General features: G+C 52.8%; 3 protein-coding genes across 5 annotated transcripts in view; 1 reads left to right on the top strand and 2 right to left on the bottom strand.

Annotated features, from left to right (window-relative positions):
* The window catches only part of BCL7C (BAF chromatin remodeling complex subunit BCL7C), a 40,416-nt gene extending 26,379 nt beyond the window's left edge, over positions 1–14,037 (bottom strand). Inside the window, exons 1-6 of one of the 2 annotated variants that reach the window (XM_032431126.1) lie at positions 13,828–14,037; positions 13,227–13,305; positions 12,787–12,895; positions 12,523–12,684; positions 11,025–11,110; positions 10,277–10,472 (exon numbers count right to left, since the gene is read on the bottom strand). In XM_032431126.1, coding sequence (XP_032287017.1) covers positions 10,347–10,472; positions 11,025–11,110; positions 12,523–12,684; positions 12,787–12,895; positions 13,227–13,305; positions 13,828–13,919 — 654 coding nt within the window. In that variant the 5' untranslated portion in view covers positions 13,920–14,037 and the 3' untranslated portion in view covers positions 10,277–10,346. Of the gene's footprint in view, positions 1–10,276; positions 10,473–11,024; positions 11,111–12,522; positions 12,685–12,786; positions 12,896–13,226; positions 13,306–13,827 lie in introns of those variants that run through there. The other variant, XM_032431125.1, reaches the window with a different exon arrangement.
* A 2,452-nt stretch (positions 14,038–16,489) lies between these two features.
* Positions 16,490–20,594, top strand: LOC116648869 (cardiotrophin-1-like). 2 transcript variants are annotated; one of them, XM_032431200.1, is made up of 3 exons: positions 16,490–16,553; positions 17,717–17,835; positions 19,526–20,594. In XM_032431200.1, the coding sequence occupies exons 1-3, from the start codon at positions 16,529–16,531 to the stop codon at positions 19,988–19,990; spliced, it is 609 nt and encodes a 202-aa protein (XP_032287091.1). In that variant the 5' UTR covers positions 16,490–16,528; the 3' UTR covers positions 19,991–20,594. The 2 variants fall into 2 exon arrangements, with proteins under 2 accessions (XP_032287091.1, XP_032287092.1); XM_032431201.1 differs by having other exon boundaries at positions 16,529–16,553; positions 17,720–17,835.
* An 868-nt stretch (positions 20,595–21,462) lies between these two features.
* The window catches only part of LOC116648613 (cardiotrophin-2), a 5,234-nt gene continuing 1,217 nt past the window's right edge, over positions 21,463–25,479 (bottom strand). The window contains exons 2-3 of the mRNA XM_032430686.1: positions 23,573–23,709; positions 21,463–21,921 (exon numbers count right to left, since the gene is read on the bottom strand). Coding sequence (XP_032286577.1) covers positions 21,463–21,921; positions 23,573–23,709 — 596 coding nt within the window. The remainder of the gene's footprint in view (positions 21,922–23,572; positions 23,710–25,479) is intronic.

Raw genomic sequence — 25,479 nt, 5'->3', positions numbered from 1 at the left:
TGTGCTATTGAAACCCAGAGTGAAAAAATACGAAGTGGAATTCATATGAAGAAGGGTTTGAGGGGGGGGAGGCAGAGGATCTTGGTGAAGTTCCTGGCCTGGAAGAGGCAAGAGGAAGTCCTAGTGCATGCCCCATGGCCGTGCGCCAGAAAGTAGCCAGCCTTGAGAGCAGGTGGCTGCCTGATCTTCTAGGAAACACGGGACCCTACACACAAGGAGTCTCACCGGCCCAGAGATTCTGGTGCCCCACACATGATATAGGGCAGAAGCCATGAACTTGAAGGGAACAGTGTGGGCTTGGACGGTGATTACCAACAGCAATCAAGATGGACCAAAGATTAGAGTCTCCCCAGCACCAACATACACATGTGCTCAAACACACACACACACACCTTCCCCCCCTCCCCCCCGTTATCCAGGCAACACCTCCTGGATTCTGGTGTGCCCTTAAGAAAAGAAGAAAGCCCCAACAGTGACTGAGATGGGATTTCTGTTTAAAGTCACAGATTAAGTTATTTTATAGAAATATGTGAATATTTGTTGGGATACCAAAAACAAGGTCACCAGCCTGGTCCCCACATGTTCTGGTATTTTGGCTAGAATCCTCCCTCAAGCCTGCTCATCCATTCCTCACCCCGTTTTAGGTCCAGATTTGGTAAGTAGGTGGTCTTCGGAATTAGACCTTAGGTTAAGTCTAGGTTCTGTCACTAGCTGTGTGACCTTGGACAGGTTACCATACTTAACTTTTCTGCATCTGTTTCTTCCTCAGTAAAATGCTGTGCTTCCTTACAGAAGTTGTGAGGAGAGCGAAATGGAATAGTAGGGTGGTTTTCAAACCATGTCCTGGAGAACCTCAAATCAGACAATCTAGTGTTTTCCAAACTTCATTCACGTCCTATCTTCCCACCTTTTGGACATACTTGTGTACCACCTCTACTACTGTTTATTTACTCTTGTCCTTTAAAAGTGTCAACTCACTTTTTTGTGGAAACAAATTTACTCAAAAAGGAAATTTTGTATCACTATCACAAACAGGAAATACCTATCATTCACCCCGGAGTGGTAAAAATAAATACAACAAAATCTAAACGGTGCTATTCAATTCTAGCTGGGTATGGTTACAGGCCAAAGCTCTGAGCTAAGGCCGGGACTTTGTTTAAAAAAGATTATCTCAGTCACAAAAGGCCTTATCCGGCCTTATAGGAAATGTCTGTAATAGGCAGATCTACAGAGACAGAAAGTAGATTAGTGATAGTTTAGGGCTGGGGGATGGGGGGGTGATAAAAATGTTCTAGAGTTGACTGTGGCGATAGATGCACAACTCTATGAATATGCTAAGAACCACTGAGCTGTACATTTTACACGGGTGAGGTCGGGTTCCGTAGGTAGCAGAGACTGACTCAAAAGTCAGCCCTAGACACAAGGGTTTGTAACTAAAATAATAAAATAAAATAAATAAATGGGTGAATTGTACGATATGTGAACCTTATCTTAATAAAGCCGTTACTAGAGAGAGATGTTACAAATCTGTTTCTTTCACCTTGAGGAAAATGATGCAAAGGGATGCAAAGGCACTTGACCCAAGTGGACCCATGTTCCACTATTATTTAACTTAGCCCAGTCTGTGACACTCCCTCCCACCACCATCATCTCTCAGCTTTTGCCCCTTGTGGAAGGATTCAGTCGCAAGCACTCAGGATTGGCTACTATTCCCCCAAAACAGATCGGCCAGTCAAGTGAGGCAAACCTGAGTTTATAGATCTCGCTACTCAGCCACTGACCTGCATCATGACTCTGGAGAAAATCGCTCTGAGCCTCCCTTTTCTTACTTGCAAATGTGGACAACAGCACCTGCCTCAAGAGGCTGTAATAAGGCTGAGAGGAGAGAGGCAGGTGCGGCTCCGGACACACTCAGATGTCCTTAGACGCCCCTGCGGCGGCGGCGGCGGCGGCGGCGGCGGCAGTGCTCGAAACCAGGAGCTACGGCTTGGAGCCAGGCGTCCGCCCCGACTAGAGAAGCTGGCGGCAAAGCATGCCTTGGCTGTTCCAAAGGAACTTCGAGCTCCTGGGTCTCGGTTTCCTTGACTGTGCAATGGGGATACCCTGGATTCCAGGGTGCAAGCAACTGGAAGAACCCGACCGTCCTCGGCCAGGCCCCGCATTCCAGGGGGGAAACCAAGGCCCGGAGGGGCTCAAGCGCCGCCCACGGTCGAACACCGCTAGTCCGGAACTCGGGGACTGGGGCAGGGGGCGGCACGCTGGCGGGGGACCCGGCCTAGATGACCCCGGGATGCCGCCGCCGCAGCGCGTGCCGAGCCTCAGAGGCACAGTCCTCCACCCTGGCGCCGGCGGCCTACGGAGAAACCGCAACCGGGGGGCTTGGCGGGGGGGGGGGGCACGCCGTTCCGCCGCCCACCGCCCTTCCCGAAGCGGTCGCGCGCGCGGGCCGGGAGCCCCGAGCACCCCGCGCCGGAAGTCCGCCGCGGCCGCTCTAGGCCGGGAGCGCTGCGCTCGGTGCCCTTAACCCCTGCGACGCCGCGGCGCGCTCGCCCGCGCTCGGCCGTTTCGGAGGCCCGCGTCCCTCCTTTGTTTCCTCCGCGCTTCACAAAAGGCTGCGAGGGGAGAGGGCCTGCGGATCCCATTCTACAGACGAGGCCACTGAAGTCACACAGCAGCTGAACCAGAGCCCAGGTGCCCCATTTGGGGCTGTTCCCATTTACCCCAACCGCCTCTCTGGCCTCCCTCACTGTATCTTAAAAATATATACATTAAAACCTGGACTCAGGGTGGGGGCGCCTGGGTGGCTCAGTCGGTTAAGCGGCTGCCTTCGGCTCAGGTCATGATCCTGGGGTCCTGGGATCGAGCCCCGCATCGAGCCCCGCATCGGGCCCCTGCTCCGCGGAGAGCCTGCTTCTCCCTCTCCCTCTGCCTACTTGTGCTCTCTATCTCTCTGTCAAATAAATAAATAAAATCTTTTAGAAAAAATCTTTAAAACCTCGACTCGGGTTATTACAGACTACCACGGACTTTGACTTTTCCTTGGCACTGCATTTCTAACTTCCTAGAGTTCCTGCAATCCTAGCGGTGATTCTAAAAATTAAAGGTTGGAAATAACTGTTACTTTACAAAAATCTGGTTTACGTACAGCTTCTCAGGTGTTCTGCGCTTGGTTCCCACTGTTCCTGACATGTTCAAAGATGTTTGACCCCCAAAGACGAAGAAAAGATTATTGGCCCCATGTTTCAGATGAGGCAACTTAAGTCCAGGCCGGGAAGTGACTTGCCCAGGATTACACAAGTTAATACAAATCAGCTGAATCTGAAAAGCTCCATTCCTATCCTATCCTGACCATTCACTACACCACAGCTGCCTCTCTGAGCTGATTGGACGAACAAAGGAGGGGATTGGCAGAAAAGCCATCGCCAACTGAAAATCAATAAGACAAATGTAAGGGAATGGAAAGTAAGTTACTACACTCTGCCCTTGTGCTTGTCCTGTGTGGGGGGCCCTAGGGGGCCCACGAGACACAGCCCTGCCTTCACAGATGCGCAGAGACCCAGTCAACCGATGTGTGGATTCTGTAATTGCGGCTCCAATTATGCATTCTGATACTGGGGAAACAACCACAGAATGGGTTTGGTGACCCACTGGACTCACTGTGCGATAGACCTGAGCTTAGTGAGGTTTGGGGTCGAGCACAGAGCTGAATACTATAGTAGAAATGCAACCACAAGAGTAGAATTTTGCCAGTGGAGGAAGGGAGATGTGCTTCCCCTTTCCTTCTTATATTCATTTGACATTGATGAACACCTACTATTTACCAGGCACTACACTATTTACCTAGACCCTAGGAGGACAGAGATGAACATCATAGCCTTATTCTAGCAAGGGAAGTGAGATGTCAAGCAAAAGAGGAAGTACAGTGACTATCCAGTGACCTGACCTAGTTCTTTGAGGGTCAGGGAAGCTTCCTGAAGGAGGTGAAATCTAAGCCAAGGCCTGAAAGAGAAGTTGGCATTGGCCAGGAAGAAAGAAGAGAGGGAGAGAAGAGTTCCCCAGGCAGAGGGAGCAACAACCGTGGGGATGGGGACCAGGCTGGCCAGCCTCGGTGTGTTCGATGACCTTGGGAAAGAGTGGAGAGAGAGGCGGCAGTGGCCAAACTGAGCAAGGCCTTGTCTGCCTTGATGAGGAGTTTGGTGGAAAAACTGCCTGGGCAAAAGCCAGTGTAGAAAGGGCCTCCTGAGGCCCACGTGGCCAGAGGGCAGGAAGTGAGAGGCGTGTATGGAGCAGTGTGAAGAGGCTGCGGAGCTGGGGCCTTGGCCTGTAGGCCATGCACGTGGACAAATGGGAGCAGAGGAAGCACTAGGGAGTGGTGGAGATTGCGGTGACCAGAGGACACATGTGTTGTCTCCAAGAGCAGGCAGTGCTCCACACCCCCTGGGATTTCCATCCTTGGAAGCACTCACTGTCTCAGACCTTCCGCTTTGTCAAAGGTAGCTGTGAGTTGGGGCACCTGGGTGGCTCAGTCGGTTGAGCATTTGGTGGCTTCGGCTCAGGTCATGGTCTCATGGGTTGTGAGACTGAACGCCGTGCTGGGATCCATGCTTAGTGGGGAGTCTGCCTGGGATTCTCTCGATCTCTCTCCCACTGTCCCTCCCCCGTCTCGTGCATGCACACGTGCTCATCTCTCTCTCTCTCTCTCTCTCTCTCTCTCTCTCTAAAATAAATACATAAATCTTAAAAAAAAAAAAAGGTAGCTAGGAGTCTAGATTTTTATATGAACTCTTTTGATTTTAAATGTTGGCAACATAAGCAAGCAAATCATATCCATAGGCCAGTGGTTCCCAAACTCTGCAGCCTATCAGCCTCACCTGTGGAGCTCTTAAAACTCCTAATGCCCAAGTCACATCCTAAACCAATTAAAATGTCTGGGGTAGAAGCCGGGCCTCAGAATTCCTCAGGTGGTTCCATTGTGCAGCAAAGTTCAAGACCCACTGCCATAGGTCAGTACATCTTTTGGGTTGCCAGGCAAAGCCATGGGGAGCTGTGGGAAGTTTTCGGGCAGGAAAGAAGCAGATCAGTTTAGAGTTTACAGAAAATCAGTCCTTAGGAGGAAGGGAGTATAAGTGTAGTCTGGGGTGAGAAAGGGCCTTGGGCCCTAGGGGCAGTGGTGGGATCCTGCCAGGGCAACCACCCATCCCAGTTTTCCCAGGGTTTCCCAGGAACAGGACTTGAAATGCTAAAACTGGGAAAGTCCTGGGCAAACCAGGATGCTTGATCACCCTACATCCTGCCCCTGAAATAGTTCTGTCTCCCTAGATTTCTGGGGGACTGAAGTCATGGACTGACTACATTCTAGAAAGGTCCTGGGGAACAAGCTGTCTGTCTTCCTAGGGTACACTCATCCAGGGCTCTGATCCCCAGGCTTGACAGGCTTGTGCAAGGAGCTAGAAACAGGGAGAGAGGACTTGGACCTATCCGTTCTCCATCCGGCAGAGCGTTCCTAGTCAAAGCCAAGTCTATGGGCTATAACCTGGCAATAGAAAGGAGCATACTATTGATCCAAGCAACAGTACAGATGACTCTCAAAAATATTATGCTGAGTGAAAAAAAAGCAAACGCAAAGAAGTACACACTGTATAATTCCATGTATATGAAGTTCTAGAACAGGTTAACCTACTCAAAACAAAACCAGAACAGTGATTGCCTCTGGGGAGTTGGGGGTGGAGGGGAGGGAAGGGGCAACAGGAAACTTTTCAGGAGGGATAATGATGTATTTGGTAAGAGCTTGCATTGTGCAGATGTGTGCATTTGTTGGAACTCATCGAATCATACAATTAATACCTGTGCATTTCACTATGTGGATATTTTGTTTCGAGGGAAAAGAAAGACAAACCTGTAAGTAAATACTGGACTCTAGTTAATGACAGGCATGCTCAAGTACTTAAGAGGGAAGTACACCATTGTCTGCAACTTATTTTGAAATGTATCAAGAAAATAAGCTAGATTGATAGATGGATGGATGAATTAGAAGATGTGATAAACAGATACGGTAAGATGTTATAGAATCTAGGTGGTCAGTATATGGGTATCATCGGTATAATTCTTCCAACTTTGCTGCATGTCTGAAACTTTTTATAATAAAATATCGTGGGGGAGGGGAACCTAAGTCTGATCATGTGACTCCTCTGCTCAGATCCTTTCCATAGCTCTTCATCTCACCCAGAATAAAAGTCCTGACAATGGCCTCCAAGCAGGATGGCCATACATTTTGATTATCACAGGTTTCACCTGTTACCTGGGCATAATTATTAATACATCCTCTTTTATTCTCAAAGTTTGATTGACATATTATGTGCCTGCCGTGCCTATGAGGCCCTACATGACCTGACCTCGCTTCCCACTGCTCTCTCCCTGCCTCCCTCTGCCCGCCTGCTGCACTGATCTCATTTCCAGGCACACTCCCCCTCAGGGCCTTTGCACTGGCTATTCTCTTGGCCTGGAATGCTCTTCCTCGAGATATCTGTATGGCTCTCTTCCTCACTCCTTCAAGCTTTTCTTCAAATGTTTCCTCAGTAGGAGGATCTCCCTATTTAAAATTGCAATCTGCTCTTTTCCCATCTCCCTGACTCTATTTTTTTTTTTTAACAAGGTACTTATAACTTCCTACAGATGGTATAATTTATTGAAGGTAAACTCCACGAAAGCAAAGATTTTTTCCATTTTGTTTATGCTTTATTCCCGGGGCCTAGAATAGTCCCTAGCAAACAGTTAAGTGCACAATAAATACATGTTGCTACGGGGCGCCTGGGTGGCTCAGATGGTTAAGCGTCTGCCTTCGGCTCAGGTCATGATCCCAGGGTCCTGGGATCGAGTCCCGCATCGGGCTCTCTGCTCCTTGGGAGCCTGCTTCTCCCTCTGCCTCTCTGTCTCTCATAAATAAATAAATAAAATCTTTAAAAAAAAAAAATACATGTTGCTACGAGTAAAGGAATTCTCCTGCCCTTGTTGAGCGGCAGTCTGGTGCCAAAGACCGAAGCCAACATAGACCATCACAAGGCAATACCTGATGTTCTGTGAAATGGCAGAGGAGGAGGCAGGGGACGTGACAACAGAAGTCACCAGGAAGCCAAGCTTGGAAAAAAAAAAAGAATGCATTCCCCCAGATGAAGGGAGGATAAGAGGGGCACTCCTGGCTGAGCAAACAGCATGAGCAAGACCCCACAGGTGAGAAACAGCGAGGTGCGATTATAAGCAGTTCTCAGGGGAGCAGTGTAGGGGTGGGGTGGAAGGGGCAGCGGGCAGCTCCATCCTGCCAGGAAGGAGGACAACAGCAGGGTTTTCGCCCAGGGCAGTATTGGTGGGTTTCTGAGACTGCCCAGCTGCTGGGTGGAGAATGGACTGGGGGTGGGCAAGAGTGAAGTGGGAAACCCACCAGGAGGCACCTAGCAAAGAGGAGGGCCCTAAAGAAAGGGGCAGATGGGGGAATTACTCAGGATAGAGACTTGCTCACGGGACTCTGACTTCCGGATGCTCCAATCTGGGCCAACTCTGGGGGATTGAGGGGCCATTTCTGGGTACAGGCGATGGGAGGAACAGGTTGGGGGGGGAGGAGGAGGCCAAGGGTCTGGGCATCCCAGGGGTCTTTGAGTCTAGAGGGAGGGTGCACCACTTGGATGCAGAGACTTGGGAGCCATTCATTCCAAGAATAGGTGGATCTGGCAGGGAGCGTTCACGAAGAGAAGAGCTAGGCCAGGACAAGAGATATTTAAGGGATCAGGAGGAGGAGAGAGTGACAGAGCAGAAGAGAATGGGGGAGCACCAGAGGCCAGGACCTCGAGAGCCAGGGGTGGAAGAATTTCCAAAAAGAGAGCGTGGACATTGGGAGGGGGTGGGAAGGGGGTTGGCAGGGAGGGCGTGGTAAGGTGATGACTGGGGGGGGGGGGGGAGGGGGGGGGGGGGGGGGGGGTCGCCATGGAAGAAGTGGATTTTAAACCAGGTCACAGAGTGGATCACAGAGCTGGTGGGGGCAGGCCTGGGAGTGGGGACAGACTGTTGGGGTCTGGGGCCAAGAGAGGGACAGGAATGGGGGTGACACAAACTTCAGCCTTTCAAGTGTGCTCAGAAATGGACTCTCCTCCCCAGTCTCACCAACAGGCAAGTCTCTGGCCTCTATCCCTACACCCTCGTATCCTCATCTGTAAAACGGAATAATAGGAAAACGGCTGCCATTTATTGAGCACTCACTATGTGTCAAGCCAAGGACTCTCCCCACGTACTTCCTCATCTAATCCTCACAACACTCTCACCAGGCTGATGTTAATATTATCCCCAGTTTACAGATGAGAAAACTGAGGCCCAGAGAGGTTAAGTCACTTGGCTCAAGGTCACAAGTGAACAAATGGAGATGCCGGTATTCAAACCCAGAGCCTGTTGTCTGGGCTTTCACACTGTACTGCTAACCCATAGAAGGCACTCTGCACTCTACAGAGCACTCACCTCACCTCCTGCGGTGGCTGCAGGGACTAGTGAGAGGACCTCCCCACCCAGAAAATGCTGAGATTATTACCACATGTAGTAGGCTGAATAATGGCCCTCCGAAGAGGCCCACGACCTAATCCCCGGAACCTGTGAATGTTATTTTACATGGCAAACGAGATTTTGCAGGTGTGATTATGTTAAGGGTCTTGAGAAGAGTCTCCTGCATCATCCACATGGGCCCAATGCAGTCCCAGGGTCTCTAGAAGAGGGAGGCAGGGGAGGCAGAGCCAGAGATGTGATGATGGAAGAAAAGACAGAGATTGGAAGAAGCCATGCTGAAGACGGGGAGGGGAGGGGAGTGGTGGGGAAGGGAGGGAGAGGGGCCCAAGTCAAGGAATGTGGGTGGTGTGTAGAAGCTGGGAAAGGCTGGGAAACAGATATTCCCCTACAGCCTCTTGGAGGAACCAGCCCTGCTGATACCTTGACTTTAGCCCAGTGAGACTCATTTTGGACCTCTGGTCTCCAGAACGGTAAGATAATGAATTTGTGTTTCTTTAAGTGACTAAGTACATGTGTGGTAATTTGTTGTAGCAGCAAGAAGAAATGAATATACCACGTCACTCTACATCTGGCTCCCCGGGCTGGCCCTGGCTCAACTATTACAGCTTTAGCTGCTATCAGGAAACAGCCCTACATTTTAAAATGTTCTTTAAAGTTCCAGTTTGGTCCCTCTGAACCTTTTAACCTTTGTTAAAAATAAAAACAGGGCTAATGCACCTAACTCTACCACTTTGCCAGGCACAGAGTGCAGGTACCTTGTATTATTTGAAGGTTCCCAAAACCACTAGGGCAGATGAGCCCTAGTTATTGTCCCCATTGCTCAGATGAACAAACTAAGGCTCAGAGAGGGGAAATGGCATGCATAGAGCCACATACCTAGTGAGTAACAGAGCCAGGATTTGAACCAGGACTTCTGACTTCAGATCTACCACACTGAGGTTCCTATCTCACATTCTGCCTCCTCAGAGAAGCCTTCCTGGATAGCCTCAGCACATTCATTTACTCATTCATTCACCGAACAGTTGCTATGACTGCTCTATGCCCAGTGTGATGCTAGATAAGGCTGGGGACCAAGATCGGCCCGCAGGAGCTCAAAAGCTAGTGGACAAGACAGACACACAAATGAGCCATCCCAAACAGCCTGATAAATGCCAAGACAAAGAGGAGGAGACACAGCAGGTGATGGAAGCCCGAAAGAAAGGAAACTGATTGAGCCAGGGGTCAAGGAAGACTTCCTGGAGGAGGTGGTGATTGAGGGGAGGACAAGTAAGACTCAGCCAGAAGTGTGGGCAGGGGTTCCGGTGGAGGAATGGCTAAGCAGAGGCAGGGGGTACAATGTTGTAGCTTCTTGAGGGTGAGGAACAGGTTAGGTCAGACCCCAAAGTCCCTCCGAGACTCTGCGTTCCTGTGTATGAACAGGAATCATGGGCAACTGCCCAGAGCTTGGGTAACTGCTGGGCCCAGGGGAGGGCTGAACAGGAAGAAGAGGGATCCTGGGATTCCCAGAGGAGGGCTGAGGGTCAGGAAGGGTCAAAGGTAAGGGGACAGGGCAGGGTGGAGGGAGTTTGGGGAGGCAGGGTCCTGGCTCAAGCTCCCATTCTATGTCTGACTCATGGTATGACTATAGGAAGGTCCCCTTAGAGCCTCAGTGACTCCATCTGAGAAATGGAGCATGAGACAAAACTGTCTCCAAAGACCCTCCCCAGCCCTGACGGGGAAATGACATGACACAAAATTACAAAAGGGTCTTTATTTGTAAAAAGCCAAAGGGGCCCTCGGGGTGACAGGACAGGCAGGCCAGCTTCTCAGGGGTCAGGGGCATTTGGGCAGATGCGCTTGAGTGGGGGGGCGCCCTCCGAGTCCTCTGTGTCACCCTGGGCTGCCTCGGGGACAGGTGGCACTGGCTCAAAGACGGGGTAAGCTTCAGGGGCCTGGAGAGGAAGGGCGGACAGGCATGAGCTCCACCCAAACCCAGGAGTGCAGCCTCCTAGCCTCTGCCTTCTCCAACGCCTCCACTCCACTCCCCTCCTGGACCTAGGAGTCTGGTCGGGGGACCCAGGAAGCAGATTAAGTAGGGTACCAGAAACAACAACAACATCGTTTTGGGAAAAGAAGGTGATACTTGATATTTCTGGAAAATGCATCAAGGTAGTCCTTGTGGGAAAAGTCAGAAGTTGTAGGGGACTGACTCTCTTAAGCTCATTTGATAGTTTAGGACTAAAATAAAACAAAATACTTGGAGGAGCACCACGATCTTTTCAGGCTTTTAATGATCTTAAATCCGCCCCAATCCAGCCCACAGGACTTTGTCTTAAAACACCCTTTCCTTTTCCGTCCCCAGAACCCAGCCTCTGAGACTTGATCTGTGCCAGAGGTCTACATGTCCTGCCTGGACCTCAGGAGTGCAGCCCCCTAGCCGTTAGCTGCCCCAGAGCCCCCACTGCCTCAGAGACCCGGGAGTCCAGCCTTCTGGCCTCTCTCACCTCAGCCTCCAGCAATTCTGGAACAGGCTCCTCCTTGGTCAGCATTGGGGGTTCATCAGTGCTGCCCGCGGTTATGCCCCCAGGATCTGGAACATCAAGTTAACAGACATCCCCTGAGCGGCTGCTCTGTGCCACAGCACAGGCCCAGGCTGGGGGACACTGAGGAGGGAACTGGGAACCTGGCTGCAAGCCAGGAAGAAGCCACAGGAAGGACGTGGAAGTGGGATCTTGACAGGTGAGTAGGATTTGATCAGGGAGACAAATGGGGCACATTTTAGGCAGACAGAACATACGTTTAGTGAGTACAGATTCTGAGACTGGACTCCCTGGGTTCAAATCCTGACCTTGGGCATGTGACTTAATTCCCCTGGGCCTCAGTTAACCCATCTGTAAAGTGGGGATAATGATAAATAATCACCACGCGAGACTGTGGTGAGGATGAAATGAGATGATACAGGTAAAGCCCTTAGTACAGTGTTTGGCACATAGTAAGTGCTCAATAAAGGCCCGTTGTTTTTATATTAGGAAAGGTACACCAGTGCGTGGCACCATCTGGACACAGCCCATAGGCCCAGGTCATGGTATTCTTGGAAAGGAACAACGAGACCGGCAGGGGTAGTTCACAAAGGGCCCAAAGTACCAAGTGGAGGAGTCAAAGGCCATAGGGAGCCATTGAAGGCTGTGAAGCACAAACATGAGCCTGCCAAAATGTGCTTTAGACAAAATTGCTCTGGCAGCTGGTCGAGGTGACCGGGGGAGAGGAGACCCATAAGGAGGCTGGAGCCCGGGGAGGGAGTAAGAGATGACTCTTACAGGAAGGTAGACACATTTGGGAGGTAGTTCTGACCAGGCAGGGGATTGACTACATGGAACAAAGAGGAGCCGAGGAGGAATTATGCCCAAGATGCTGGTGCACTGGCTATGTGAGCTTGGGAGACTTAATTCTCTGGGTTTCAGCTTCTCATCCACATATGAGGATCATAACCCTCGTAGGGTTATAGTGAGGATTAAATGAGCTAAAACATGTTCAGTGCTTAGAAGGAGATCTGGCACACAGAGCTCAATAAGTCTTAGCTGTTATTTTCACTTATTAATCACCCTCAGGAATATCACTATTATTTACTCCTCAACAAATACTTATTGAGCACATTCTATGTGTCCCATGTTGTTCTGAGCATTCAGTAATGAACAAGAGTAACGTGGGCCCAAGGTTCAGGAAGCTGACATGAGGTGGGAGCAGGGGAAGAAATCTGAGTAGTAAAAAATAAAATTTACATGAAAATCTCAGACGGTGATGAGTTATCTAAAGACCCAAAGAAGCCGGATGAATGAGACAGACAGTCACTGGAGGTAGGACGGTGACTTTCTGCAGGAGTCAGGGAAGACCTCTGGGAGGGGAGAACACGGGAGGAGAGTACGTGTAGGTAGGGGTAAGCTGGTGGCTTCAACTTTGCAGAAGACTCAGAGGAGAGGGCTGCAGGGAGTCACCTAGTCCTACCTCTCTCTTGGCCCAGCCGTGGGGGCTGAGCATCCTCTGGGACCCCTTCTGGTGGTCCAGCAGGTGACACAGGGCGGCTGGGCTGGGGGGTGCCCCCAGGGCTGGGCTCGGTGCCCTTTTGCAGAGAGCCTTCCGAATGGAAACTCTGGTTACTGTTCTCATCTGTGGGAGCAAAAGCCAAGAAGTTTGGGCCTGAAGGTCTCAATCCCCTCCTTCAATCCCCCAGCCCACACCGCCCCCCGAAATCCCAGGATCCCTACATACCATTGAGATCCAGCAGGATGAGAGGGCCACCCCCTCGGGGACTGGCGCCCCTGCCCCGCCGCTCCCGACCTCGGGATCTCTCTGCCCCGCCACCTGCCCTCCGTCGCTCCTGGGGGTTAGAGGGGTAAGGGTCAGTGACAGTTTTCCAGTTAGTGCTTGCAAAGCCCCCACTGTACAAATAAGGAAACTGAGGCACAGAGAAGCAAAAGGCCCTGCATGAGGTGACAGAGGCTGGCACCACACCGTTGGGTTAGGTCTTGAACTCTGGGGTCTGAAGCAAGAAAAAGGGAGAAGGGGGTGGAGTTGCTAATAATTGTTAACATCTGTCTCGGCTGCTGCATTTGAGGTCTCACAGTGGGACTGGAGGTGGAGGCCAGCGTTGGGAGGGGCTCGCCTGGGGTCGCACAGATGAAAGGCTTGGTGTGGGAGAGTTTGCTCACCTCCTCCTGGGGGTCCACCACTGGCACCCACTTGAAGATACGAAGGGAAGTGTCGCCCACAGTCACCCAGCGCTTCTCCCTGTGGGAGGGTGGGGGGGGGACTGGGTCAGAGTTCTGAGGAGAGAACCCCCCCAGGAGCTGAACACATCTGGGGAGACCTGTCGAAGTGGGGGTGGTGCGGTTTTGCTAATGGGGCATATAGTTAGAAGGAGAAAGAGAGTCCTGCAGAGCCCAGGCCATACACAGGGGTGCCTCTGGGGAGAGAGTACGGCTTGGGGCCATGGCTCTGCAGACCTCTGGGGTATACAAGGGAGCAAGGCTGAGGGCCCGGCAGGGAACCATAGCGAAGAAGATCCTGGGCATACTTGAAGGAGGAGTGTCAAAGCTTTAGGGGGCGGGGCATAAATGAGCGTACGGCTTGGGAACACGCTTTGTAGACCCTAGGGTGTAACCAGAACGGGGACAGAGCCCTGCAGCTCCAGGGCGCAGCTGGGGGGCACACCTAACACCTGGGGGCCACGGCTGGCGAAGGGAGGGTAGACGCATTTGGGAGAGAGTGGTCCCGCCAGGTCCCATCCCTGGCCCCCCGGGCAGCGCTCACCATCTCCGGACCTTCTCGATGGTCGCCATCACCTTCTTGATGTCATCCTTGGCCCGGCTCCGGGTCTCGGCCCGCACGGTCCGGCCGGCCATGCTGGCGGGACTGGGGCCGAGGCCGAGCCCGCGGCTGGGCCGCCTCCCGTCCGGCGGGCTCAGGCTCGGCGCCAGAGCCGGGCGCCGCTGTCTCGGCCTGCCGTCCCTCCGGGAGTTGGCCGCGCCCTCCCTCGCTCCCCAACGCCTCCGCGAGTCCCCGCCCCGTTTCCTGCTGCCGCGCCCCGCCCCGGCCCGTCCCCGGAGCGGCCCGGCGGCGCGGGCGGCCAGAGCCCTTGCCTGGAAGCCGGCCAGCCCCGCCCCGACCGGGCCCGCCCCCTCGGGGCGCCCCGACGCGCAGCGCCCCCTACCCGCCGCCAAGAGGGAGGGTTGGGGACAGCTTGGCGCCAGGACTCGCGCGGCTGGGCTGAGGAGGTGCGTTCAGACCACGTGGGCACGGGGAGGGGGGAGGGGGGCGCGAGAGGGTCACTGTCCCGGCCCGCGTCCTCTGCGCGGGGGCGGGGGGCGGCCCCGAATGCTGTGTGCAGGGTGTGTGTCCAGCCTCCCCTGGCTGTCACTCCCGCACTGTCCAGGTCTTTCTCCAGCCATTCATTCAGCGGTCTATTCACTGAGTGCCCATGACGGGCCAGACGCCGCAAATATGAGTAAGTCTCCACCCACCAGAATGGCTAAAATGAGAACGACAGACCATATCAAGTGTAGACAAAGAAGTAGAGCAACTAGACCTCTCATGTCTCTGGGGGAGTGTAAATGGGTAGCGACGCTTTGGAAAACTGGCAGTTTTCTAGAGAAGCTGAACTCACACGATCCAGCAATGCTACTCCTAGGTCATTAACAGCCAACAGAAATGCGTGGGTATGAGCACCAAGAGATGTGTACTGGAATGTTCATAGCACTGTCCATAGCGGCCTCAAATTGGAAACAGCCCATCAAGAGCAGAGTGGAACTGAACTGTAGCCTGTTCATACAGTGCACAGAGCAGAGTGATGTCCTGCTACAGCCCACAACAGGGACATGTCTCGTGAAAGAAATCAGATACACACACTGTGTAATTCCTGTTATATGAAGTTCAAAAGAGACAAAACTAATTTGTGGTGTGAGAAGTCAGAATAGTGGTCACCCTTGGGAGAGGCTAAAAGGGAGCCCCTGGACTGCTCGTGTTCAGTTTCTTAATCTGGTAATCTGGTGCTGGTCCCCCGCCCCCCAGTATATTTACTTTGAATAGTCATCAAATTGCACACTTTTCCCTATGTATATTATACTTCAGTTAAAAGTTTACGTAAAATGAGTGTGTTTTGGTTGAGTTTATTTGAATCTGTGTTTGCTGGCAGATATGACATGTGTTACTATGTGTGTGTGTTTCAAGGGTTTGGCTCTTGTCCCTGTGTGTTTTGGTGTGATTATGTCTGGAGGGGTTAAGGTATAGGAGGGGGATTATGACCGAATTTCTGGAGCCAAACGGCCCCTGGGAAAATCCCAGCTCTTCTTGTCCAGTGACCTTGGACAACTCACTTATCTCTATTCCCTCAACTATAACATGAAAGTAAGTTAACATGTAACTCCTGGAACAATGCCTTGCACATAGTAAATGCCCAATACATATTCACCGTTAGTAAGTGTGTGATTGTGGCCCCTACCAACAGTCTGACTTCAATGGCATCTCCTATGCTCTCTGCCAGTTAATACCTTCCTTTATTCTGGCAGTTGTCTGCTCATGGTAATATCCTCACGGAAGGAACACAGGCCTCCCTCCCAGTCCCTTCACTCACAAACCCCATTACCTGCTCTTGGTTATGGTCGCCTCCATCAGACTGTGAGCTCCTCAGGGGGCCAGAGACCCAAGTATGGATCGTCTCTGGGTCCCAGAGCCCAGGACAAGTAGGTGCTTGGGAATCACTTATGCGTATTAAGTGCGTGCAGACCTTTCATCGTTTATCTGCACCAGGTCAGTGGGGTTGACATGTCGGTATGACCCCCTGTACCTGACTCTGAAGCTTGTTCCCGGGTGAGAATGAAGGTCTACATGCAGTAGATCAGAGGGGTTCTCGTGCTGGGCCTGGTAAGGTGAAGTGAGCGGCTGTTATCTACTCCCCGTCTAGTAGGTGTGCCGAGAGAGGGCAAGCAGAAAGTATCTAAGATAGGCCAGGAGGTATTTGTCTGGGCAGGTGTGGCCCAAGCCTGAGGGCCCTCAGCGAGGCCTCTCTCGCACCCAGCTTCCGCCTTCCCCCCCAGACAGGAGGGAGAACCAGCACATTCCTGTCTTGCCCGCTCCACCCTCTCTAATCCACCGCGCCCCCCTCCCAGCTTTCTCCGAAAAGAAGCTCGCTCACTAAGCCCTCGCCTGAGCCTCCTCCTCCCGGCGGTACCAGGGCTGCTTCCCAGGCCCCGGCACACCCAACCTCAAGGTTTTGAGCCCACCACGCAGACAACCTGCCAACCCCCCTCAGGCCCCCTTCCTGACTGGGCCGTGCAAGTAAGGAGCTGAGCTCAGAGCCAAGGAATCCAGCCTGGGGCGGGCGGCGGGTGGGGGGGGATTGTTTGGGGTCTGAGCCCTGATTGGCTGCGCCCGGGCCACGCCCCTAGCCCTTTCCCCCTCTTCCCCCCCCTCCGAAGGGGGGCGTGTAGGCAACCGGGATCAGCCAGGGGCCAGCATGAGCCGGAGGGAGGGAAGTCTGGGTAAGGGGCTGAAGGGCTGGATGTTGAATGCCTGAGGGGAGCAGGGGTCAGAAGGGCTGGAAGCTGGGGTCTGGGTCCCCACCACCCCCGGGTCCGGGAAGGGAGCGGCCTGAGCTGGGGAGAGCAGGGCCCGGGTGTCAGGTAACGAGCGGGTGAGCTGTGGGTGAGCTGTGGGAAGGGACAAGCGCCAGAGTTTAGCGGAGGCCTGGTATGTGACTTCAGGGACCTGGGCTCAGGGTTTAGATCACAGGTTCGAGTACACCCTGGGAGAGAGGACTGGGGTCGCAGCTGGGGCTGGACGCCTGAATCCTCTGAGTATTGAGAAAGAATCAGAACTGGGGACCAGAGGGAGGGATAGAGTTAGGGAAGGAAGTCTTTGGGCCTCAGGAGCTAATGAGTGACAACAGGAGACGAAAGTCGAGGCTGTTAAGGATAGAGACAAGCGGTGGGAAACTCTGGCGGGGGGAGGGGGGGGCGGGGCGGGAGTTGCCGCGCCGGGACTACATTCCCCAGCATGCCTTGGCGCGTGCGCCGGCATCTCGGGAAATGTAGTCGTCCTTCCGGGGCTCCACCCCCTAGCTTGCGCTAGGAAAGGTTAGTCATTGATGCTGCAGGTGTCCAGTCCAGCGTCTTGCACAGACTGTCCATCAGTTTCCCAATCTGTAGAATGGGTTTAAAGGAGCATTTCGTTTTGAAGTTCTGTGCTTCAGTGATGTTAAATTTCACCAACAATCAGTGATGTACGGGGATATATGAAATCTTCCCTCAAAGGGTTCCCAGGCTAAGGCCAGTTCACACAGATAAAAGAGCTGTCGAAAAAACAACCTTGGGAGTATGAACAAATGGCCTTAAGTAAAGGAAAAGGTTAATTTAAGGAAGAGGAGAATCCGGAGGCCACACTGAGGAGGCAATATTTGAATTTGGCTTTAATAGGATTTAACAGTGATTTGGGGTCAGGGAATACATTTCAGGTGGGACAACTGTTTGGCAAATGTCCGGTGCCTCGTTTACCATCAGTTGGAATGGGACAGAGGCTGCCTGGCTTAAAAGTTAGAGAATTCAGAGCAGAACTTGTGGATTCAGGAAGGAAGAGCCAGCCTGGAAGAAGTAGTCAAGGAGCAGCGGTCTGGGCTGCCCTCATTCCTCCCCCTTTTTCCCACCAGAAGATCCACAGGCTGACTCCTCAGTCTCACCCCTTCCCCACTTGGAGGCCAAGATCCGTCAGACACACAGCCTTGCCCGCCTCCTCACCAAATATGCTGAGCAGCTGCTCCAGGAATATGTGAGTGGGAATGGGGGTGGGGGTGCCAGAGGCCTGAGGAACGGGGAAGTACAGATCGCAGAGGTTCCTGACCACCCATTTTTCCGACCTCATTTCCCAGATACAGAAATTGGAGCAAACCGGAGGGCTCTCCCTGTGCTCCAAATGCCCCTCTGTCTGCCTCAGCTTGGAGGTTCCCCCCACAGTGCATTAAGACAGAGGCTGAGGGGCGCCTGGGTGGCTCAGTCGTTAAGCGTCTGCCTTCGGCTCGGGTCTTGATCCCAGGGTCCTGGTCGAGCCCCGCATCCGGCTCCCTGCTCAGCGGGGAGCCTGCTTCTCCCTCTCCCGCTCCCCCTGTTTGTGTTCCCTCTCTGTCTCTCTCTCTCTGTCAAATAAATAAATAAAATCTTAAAAAAAAAAAAAAAGACAGAGGCTGAAAGAGTGAAAAGAATTCTGATCTGGGAGTCAGGAAACCTAGGTTCCAGGCTCTCTGTGGTCTTGTCACCTCACCTCCATGGGCCTTGGTCTCCCCAGCTATAAAAGGAGACAGTTTGACAAGATGAGTTGTGAACTCTTCTACCTATGCTATGCAGAGAGACCGAAAAGGGTTTCAATCTGGGGCAAAAATTCCAGCCCAAGAGGGGACTTTAACAGAGGAGGGGAATCTGCTAATATCTTTGGTTGGGCATAGGGCCCTGCCCAAGGAAGGAGGATATTTCCATCAGTTACTCTAGTGTAATGGAAGGAGGGTATAGGCCTGCTAACTTGCTGTGACCTTGGGCACTAATGGTAATATGAAAAAATAATGATGTAACAATTATGCAAGTGGGGTAATAGAAAGAACTAGCTTTGTAGTGCTATGAACTTTGGTTTCAAAATCCAGCTCTGTCCTTTCCTGGGTGGATGACCTAGGGCAAGTCAGTTTACCTCGTCAGCCTCCATATCCTCATTTGTAAAAATCATCATTATAATCATCATACCCATTTGGAAAGATTAGGAATAATGTGTTTAAAGCAGCAAACAGTGCCTGAATCAGAGACAAGATGTTAGCAAAGGATAAATGGTATTGTAGCATTTTTACAAATTACAAATCTCCTTTAATTTCTCCGTTCATATAACAGTTATTCATTGAGCCCCTGCTCTGTGCCAGACGGGTGCAGAGGTGGTGGAGGATGGGGGGAGAGAGTGAAACAGACCAGGTTTCTGCAGTATCTGTGTGGATTCTCAGGCTGGGGAGCCGATCCCCCATTTTACAGATGAGAAGACTGAGACTTAGAGAAGGGAAATGGTTTCGCATGAAACTGCACAGCTAGCAGGTGGTGGAGACTGGATCGGCACCCCGCTCTGTAGGATAGCATTAATAAAATCGCTGACATTTATTGTGCCCCCTCCGGTGGGCCAGGATTTGCCTGAACCATTTTAACATGCTCATAACTACTCTTATGAAGTTGATACTGTTGTCTGCGTTTGAGAGACGAGGAAACAGGCGCTGGTGTAAAGCCCACTTTGTGTGTGTATATGTGTGTGTGTGTGTGTTGTAGTATCTCAAACGCAACAGCTGTGTTGGGACGAATGCGTCATTTGCGAGGGGGTAAACTGAGGCCCTAGAGAGCGGAGGAGGAGCGGGGAGTGGGGGAGTTCCGTCGCGCCTCGCGGGCCCCCCTTTCGCGCCTCCCCCCCCCCCCCGCCCCTGACTGCCGTGTCTCCGCAGGTGCAGCACCAGGGAGACCCCTTCGGGCTGCCGGGCTTCTCGCCCCCGCGGCTGCCGGTGGCCGGCCTGAGCGCCCCGGCAGCGGGCCACGCGGGCCTGCCCGCCCCCGAGCGGCTGCGGCTGGACGCGGCGGCGCTCACCGCGCTGCCGCCGCTGCTCGACGTGGTGCGGCGCCACCAGGCCGAGCTGAACCCGCGCGCGCCGCGCCTGCTGCGGCGCCTGGAGGACGCGGCGCGCCAGGCCCGGGCCCTGGGCGCCGCGGTGGAGGCCGTGCTGGCCGCGCTGGGCGCCGAGACCCGCGGGCCCCCGGCCGAGCCCGCCGCCGCCGCCGCTTCTGCCGCCGGCCCCGCCGCGGGCGTCTTCCCTGCCAAGGTGCTGGGGCTCCGCGTGTGCGGCCTCTACCGCGAGTGGGTGAGCCGAACCGAGGGCGACCTGGGCCAGCTGGTGCCCGGGGGCCCGGCCTGAGCGCGGGGCGCGGGGCTGCAGCTCGCTGTCGTCCGCTCGGCGTCCGTCTCCGTCTCTCCGTCGGTGCCTCGGGAGCTCCGACCGTCTCCGTCTCTCTCCCTGCCTCTGTCGTCTCTCTTTGCTTTGTATGCTCTCCGTGCCTCCCTGTCGGACCTCCGTGTGTTCGTGACTTCCCGTGTCCATCCTTTCTTGCTTTGCCCCGCTTCTTCTCCACCGCTTGGGCCTGCCTCCGTCTCTCTTCGGTCTCCCCCTTCACCCATCTCTGGGGGGCCTCTTTGTCTCCCCCTTTCTCCATCTCTTGGCTCTCCTTGGCCCCATGTGAGCATGTGTACCTCTCAGCCTCATCTCAAGGAGGGGACACCTCATCAACTCTGGCCTTCCCTGGCCAGGGAGGTGCCTGCTAGCCCGGGTGGGAGGGCTCCTCCAGACAGATTTCGGCCACCTTCCCACAGTGTCACTCCCCCTGCTGCGCTCTCCCTCCCCCATCCCGGCCCTTTGGGTGGGCCGTGCTTGCTTCTCCCCTGGATGTCCTTCCCCTCCTTCACCTCCTCTGCTCTGTCCCTGCACCTCCCCTCCCCCCAAGCCAGGTCTCTGGAGAGAAAAGATCAACAACACCTTAAAAGAGTTTATTTCTGAGAATAAATTAATTTTTTGTAAATAAAATGTTTAAAAATAAAAAGAACACTAGAGTTACCGGTATATATAGTTGTTGAAAATGGGGAGACACCTTTGAGGAGAACAGAATCCTTGGGGCACAGCCTGGTCCCCCAGACAGACCCAAAGGCCACAGTATAAATAGGAGAGTCACAAATGCCCCCAGGCCAGGGATAACATCAGTCACTCTAGAACAGGAAGTGGATGTGCCCCGAGCTGGAAACATCTACAGGAGTCTTCCTTACTTTTTTCAACTGGACTTCCATGGATCGGGAAGTGAAGTCCCTCAAGATGGAAAGTTGGAACAGTGGCCCTAGTCAGGGAGGTAGACTAGGGGAGGCAATGAACTCCAGCAAGAAGGGAGGCCTCTCTGCTCAGAAAGCCCATAGCTTCCCACAGGAAGTGAGGTAGAGACAAGAAGGCAGCCCCCTCGACCTCCCCAAAATTACAGGAAGAGGAAGGTCTCAGGGAGAGCCCAGGAAAGAGACCAGCTGTCCTCTCCCTGCAGAGTGGGAAGTAAAGCCTCTTCAAAAAGGCACTTCTTTCCACCCAGGATGTGGGCAGCCAGGACCACTGGCTTGAGACTCCACGAAATGATACCTGTAGAGTCCCACCCAGATCTGGAAGGGAGGCCATTGGACCTAGGCGGGAAAGGCCCAGGCAACAGGGACTTGGGGCCTGGTTCCTAGGAAATATTCCCAAATATACACACCCTGTCTGCTAGACAAGACGTGTCTCCTTTCTAGCCAAGAAGCAAGGCAGAAAAGAGTCCATTGGGAAAGAAGTGTTGCAGCCTCTGACAGGATGTCCTGCCTCCTCTATCCGGGGTATTTGGCCTTGAGCAGAGCCAAGTCCCTCACAGCTCGGTCTGTCCAGTGGCCATATTCCCGGGTCACTACATAGCCTCGACATTTCCTCTCAAAGGCTGAGGCTCCGAAGGGGACAACGCCGAGAGTGTCCTCCTCTGGGGGGATGGGCAGGCCCAGAGCAGTCATGATTGCAGCCATGTTGCCCAGCAGGCCTTGGGCCCTGAGTCTTGCAGCCCCGAGCTGGGCCAGCAGCACAGGACTGCCAGGGTTCAGGTCTCTCTGGTCGTCCCCCACGAGCTGGAGGTGCTGGGTCAAGGCCAGGAAGGCCCCCTGGGCATGGTTCAGCCGCTCCCTGTCATCCAGGGCATGCCAGGTCTTGAAGGAGACGACGGCAGGAGGCAGGCTGCTGAGCTGAAGCTCAGGGGCTGAGAAGCCGGGGTCACTGAAGGGGCTGCCCTGGTACTGGAGCTGCATGAGAGACAGAGACAGACGGGAGTGCAGGGACTAAAGTGGTCCCCTGGGGCTCCCCCGACTTCACATCTGACATCTTCCCAGGGGGAGTTGGTGGGCATCTCCTAGCACAGAGCCTTGCAGTTTCATGTACAAGTTGTACAACTTTGAATCGCAGCTTCAGTAATTGCCAGGCGTCAGTATTCTCGTGCAAATGATAAGAAGTAATAGATAGAAAGCACTTAGCACAGCTCCTGGCGTACAATAAGGGCATAATAAGCCACTGTTTATAATATCTTAATATCATGACACTGTGATTATATTATTTATTATACTCTTTTCAGTCTAAATAATTGACAATGTAGTTAGAGTCTATATGGTTCTTTTTTATTCATAGCATTTAGTTGTTTGTGCTTATCTTATTAGAATCATTAATAAATAATTGTTAACATTATTAAATTTAGTTGAGTGCCTTCTCCATTAAAGTTCTCGCCTCCACAAACCTAGACCCACAGAATCTTGGTGCACACTGATAAATCCCCAAATTGATAGACCTCCTAGTCCTACATCCCTATTTCACAGGTGAAGAAACAGGCTTAGGGTGCCCAAAGCTACCCAGGGAATGGTGGCAGCTATGGGACTAGAAACTAAATTTAGTAACTTCACACGGGCCTGGAATATAGTACAGTAAGAGGAGTCACAAACCCTGGCTAGGGGCCAGGCGGATCGTGTAACTTGGGGAAGAAGGCAGAACTAAGATGGGGTGAGGGGCTAGGAGGGCCCCTGTGCCTGTTTGAGACAGGCAGCCACGTTCAGAATTTGAACAAGTATTTCATGGCCCGAACAGAAAACATCTGTGGGTCAGATTCAGCCAGGAGACTGCTAGTTTGAGCTTCTAGACAGTGTGGGGGGTGGGGGAGGCGTCCGATGCCACAGACCTGGCTTAAGATCCTGGCATTGCCAGTGATTTAGCTGTGTGACCTTGAGCAAATTATTCACCCTCTCTGACACTCAGTTTCCTTATCTGATTATAATTCCGTCCCTCAGAACTGTTTGAGGAGTCAGCGAGATAATGGGGATGAGTGCCCAGCACAGCATAGGGCTCACGTGAGCACCCAGCACGAGGTGGTTGTGGAAATAATCACGACCCTGTAAAGTCTTTCTTTGTTCGTGCTGCCTTTGAATCTTTTTTTTTTTTTTTAATTATTTATTTATTTGAGAGAGAGAGAGAATGAGAGAGAGCACATGAGAGGGGTTAGGGTCAGAGGGAGAAGCAGACTCCCCGACGAGCAGGGAGCCCGATGCGGGACTCGATCCAGGGACTCCAGGATCATGACCTGAGCCGAAGGCAGTCGCTTAACGAATGGAGCCACCCAGGCGCCCGCCTTTGAATCTTTTAACAGTCCTGCAAGGTGAGCAAAAGCAGGATCACAGTTCCATTTTGCAGATGAGGGAGCTGAGACGGAGAGAGAGAGAAGGAACGACTAGCCCTGGGTCACCAGCTATCAGTGACACTGTCCGAGCGAGTCTCTAGTTGACAGAGCCCCGGAACCCTCAGACTCACGGAGGGAACCTTCTCCTGGCCTTGCTCTGCTTCCGCACCCAGGGCTGGGCCAGGAGGGCAGTGTCCCGCTGCCCTCGTCCCCTGCTTGTGCCCAGTGTCACTCACATAAGTCTGCAGCAGCGTTGATGTATTCTTCTGCATGTAGAGGGCCAGGCTGTAGGCTTGACTGATGGGCTCAGCTGGGGAGATGGGGGCCCCCGGACTGAGGGGTGACAGCAGCAGGGGCAGCAGGCAGAGCTGGGCTGGTGGAGGAAATCAAAGGTCGGCATCCAATCTGACCCTGAGCCCGCCTGCTGGTTCATTCATTCTGTGTCACAGCTCCTCAAAGCGGCACAGCCCTTGTGGCCTGCAACAATTTTGTGGATCCAAGTCGGGGCAGCAGCACCCTGTAAGATTATTTCCAGCCCAGAACGTTCCCCTGAACCCCAGACCCGATGTATTCAACTTCCTGCTTGACATTATTGGGTATTAGTAAGCATCTCCACTCGAAGTATCCAATACTCAACTCTGGGGTCCCCTTCCACCCTCCTCCCCCAGCCTTCCCCACCTCAGGCAAGGGGGCTTCCATTCTTCCCTTTGCTCAAGTCAAAACCTGGGGTCCTCTTTGGTGCCTCATTTTCTCTTGCTCTCCACATCCACCCCCACAGTAAATCCTATCGGCTCTGTCTTTAAAATGTAGTCAGCCCAGCTCTGTGTTTCTTGATCTGAGTGCTCATGACAAGGATATGATCACTTTGTGAAAATTCATTGAGCTGTACGCTTCATGACTCGTGTACTTTTCTGTTTGTTCTTTTCAATAAAAAGTTTTAAAAGTTGAAAAGATGCATCCAGAATCTATCCACTTTCCCCCTCCTTCCGTTGCCAGCCCCCTGCGTCCCAGCCACCAGACCTTCTCCCTGGACTCTTAGAGCCAGCAGCCTCCCCCACCCCCGTCTCTGCTTCAACCTTTGCTGCCCTCCCCCCAACAACCCCCCAGTTCAACTAGATCCCTCCTGTGCCTGAACCCTCCCTCTGCTCGCACCTCACACAGTGGAAGTGTGTAAACCAAAGCCCTCCTGCGGCCTACAAGGCCTGGCCCCTCTGTACTGGCCTCCCATCCCATTCCCCCTCAGGCCTTCCTGGGCCCCGCCCTGGCCACCCCCAAACCTCCCAACCCTGGCTCCTTCTTGTTCTTCAGGTCTCAACTCAGATAAGCTGTCCTGACCAGATATCAAAAGCCCCCTCCCCATCCCTGATTTATTTCTTATTTCTTTTTTTTTTTTTTAAGATTTTATTTATTTGCCAGAGAGAGAGAGTGTGAGAGCACAAGCAGGGGGAGCGGCAGGCCGAGGGAGAGGGAGAAGCAGGCTCCCTGCTGAGCAGGCACGGGGCTTGATCCCAGGATCCTGAGATCACGACCTGAGGCGAAGGCAGACGCTTAACTGACTGAGCCACCCAGGTGTCCCCCTCTCCCTGATTTATAGTCTTCAGAGACTTGCTATTTCATTATTTATTTATTTGTCTGCTTGTTTGTTACTGTCTCTGCCCCTAGAATCTTGTCTCCAGGAAAGAGGAAACCTCCCCTGATTCATTTGCTGCTGGTTCCCCAGCACCCAGCACAGAGCTTAATAAATATTTGCTGAATGACTGAATGCTGCCATGAACATCCTTATCCCAGACTCTTTGGGCACTTTTGAAAGTGGGAATAAGGGGCGCCTGGGTGGCTCAGTTGTTAAACTTCTGCCTTCAGCTCGGGTCATGATCCCAGGGGCCCGAATCGGGCTCTCTGCTCAGTGGGAAGCCCGCTTCTCCTTCTCTTACTCCCCCTGCTTGTGTTCCCTCTCTCACTGTGTCTCTCTCTGTCAAATAAATAAATAAAATCTTTTAAAAAAAAAGAAAGAAAGAAGGAAGGAAGGAAAGAAAGAAAGAAGGAAAAAAAGAAAGGAAAGAAAGAAAAAAAAAGAAAGGAAAGAAAGAAAACAAAGAAAGAAAAAGGAAGGAAGGAGAGAAGAAAGAAAGAAAGAAAGAAAGAA

This window comes from Phoca vitulina, unplaced genomic scaffold (assembly GCF_004348235.1).
Source record: "Phoca vitulina isolate PV1807 unplaced genomic scaffold, GSC_HSeal_1.0 scaffold45, whole genome shotgun sequence".
Taxonomy (NCBI): domain Eukaryota; kingdom Metazoa; phylum Chordata; class Mammalia; order Carnivora; family Phocidae; genus Phoca; species Phoca vitulina.
Note: the sequence above shows the minus strand (reverse complement) of the source record. Positions and strands in the feature narration are given on the sequence as shown.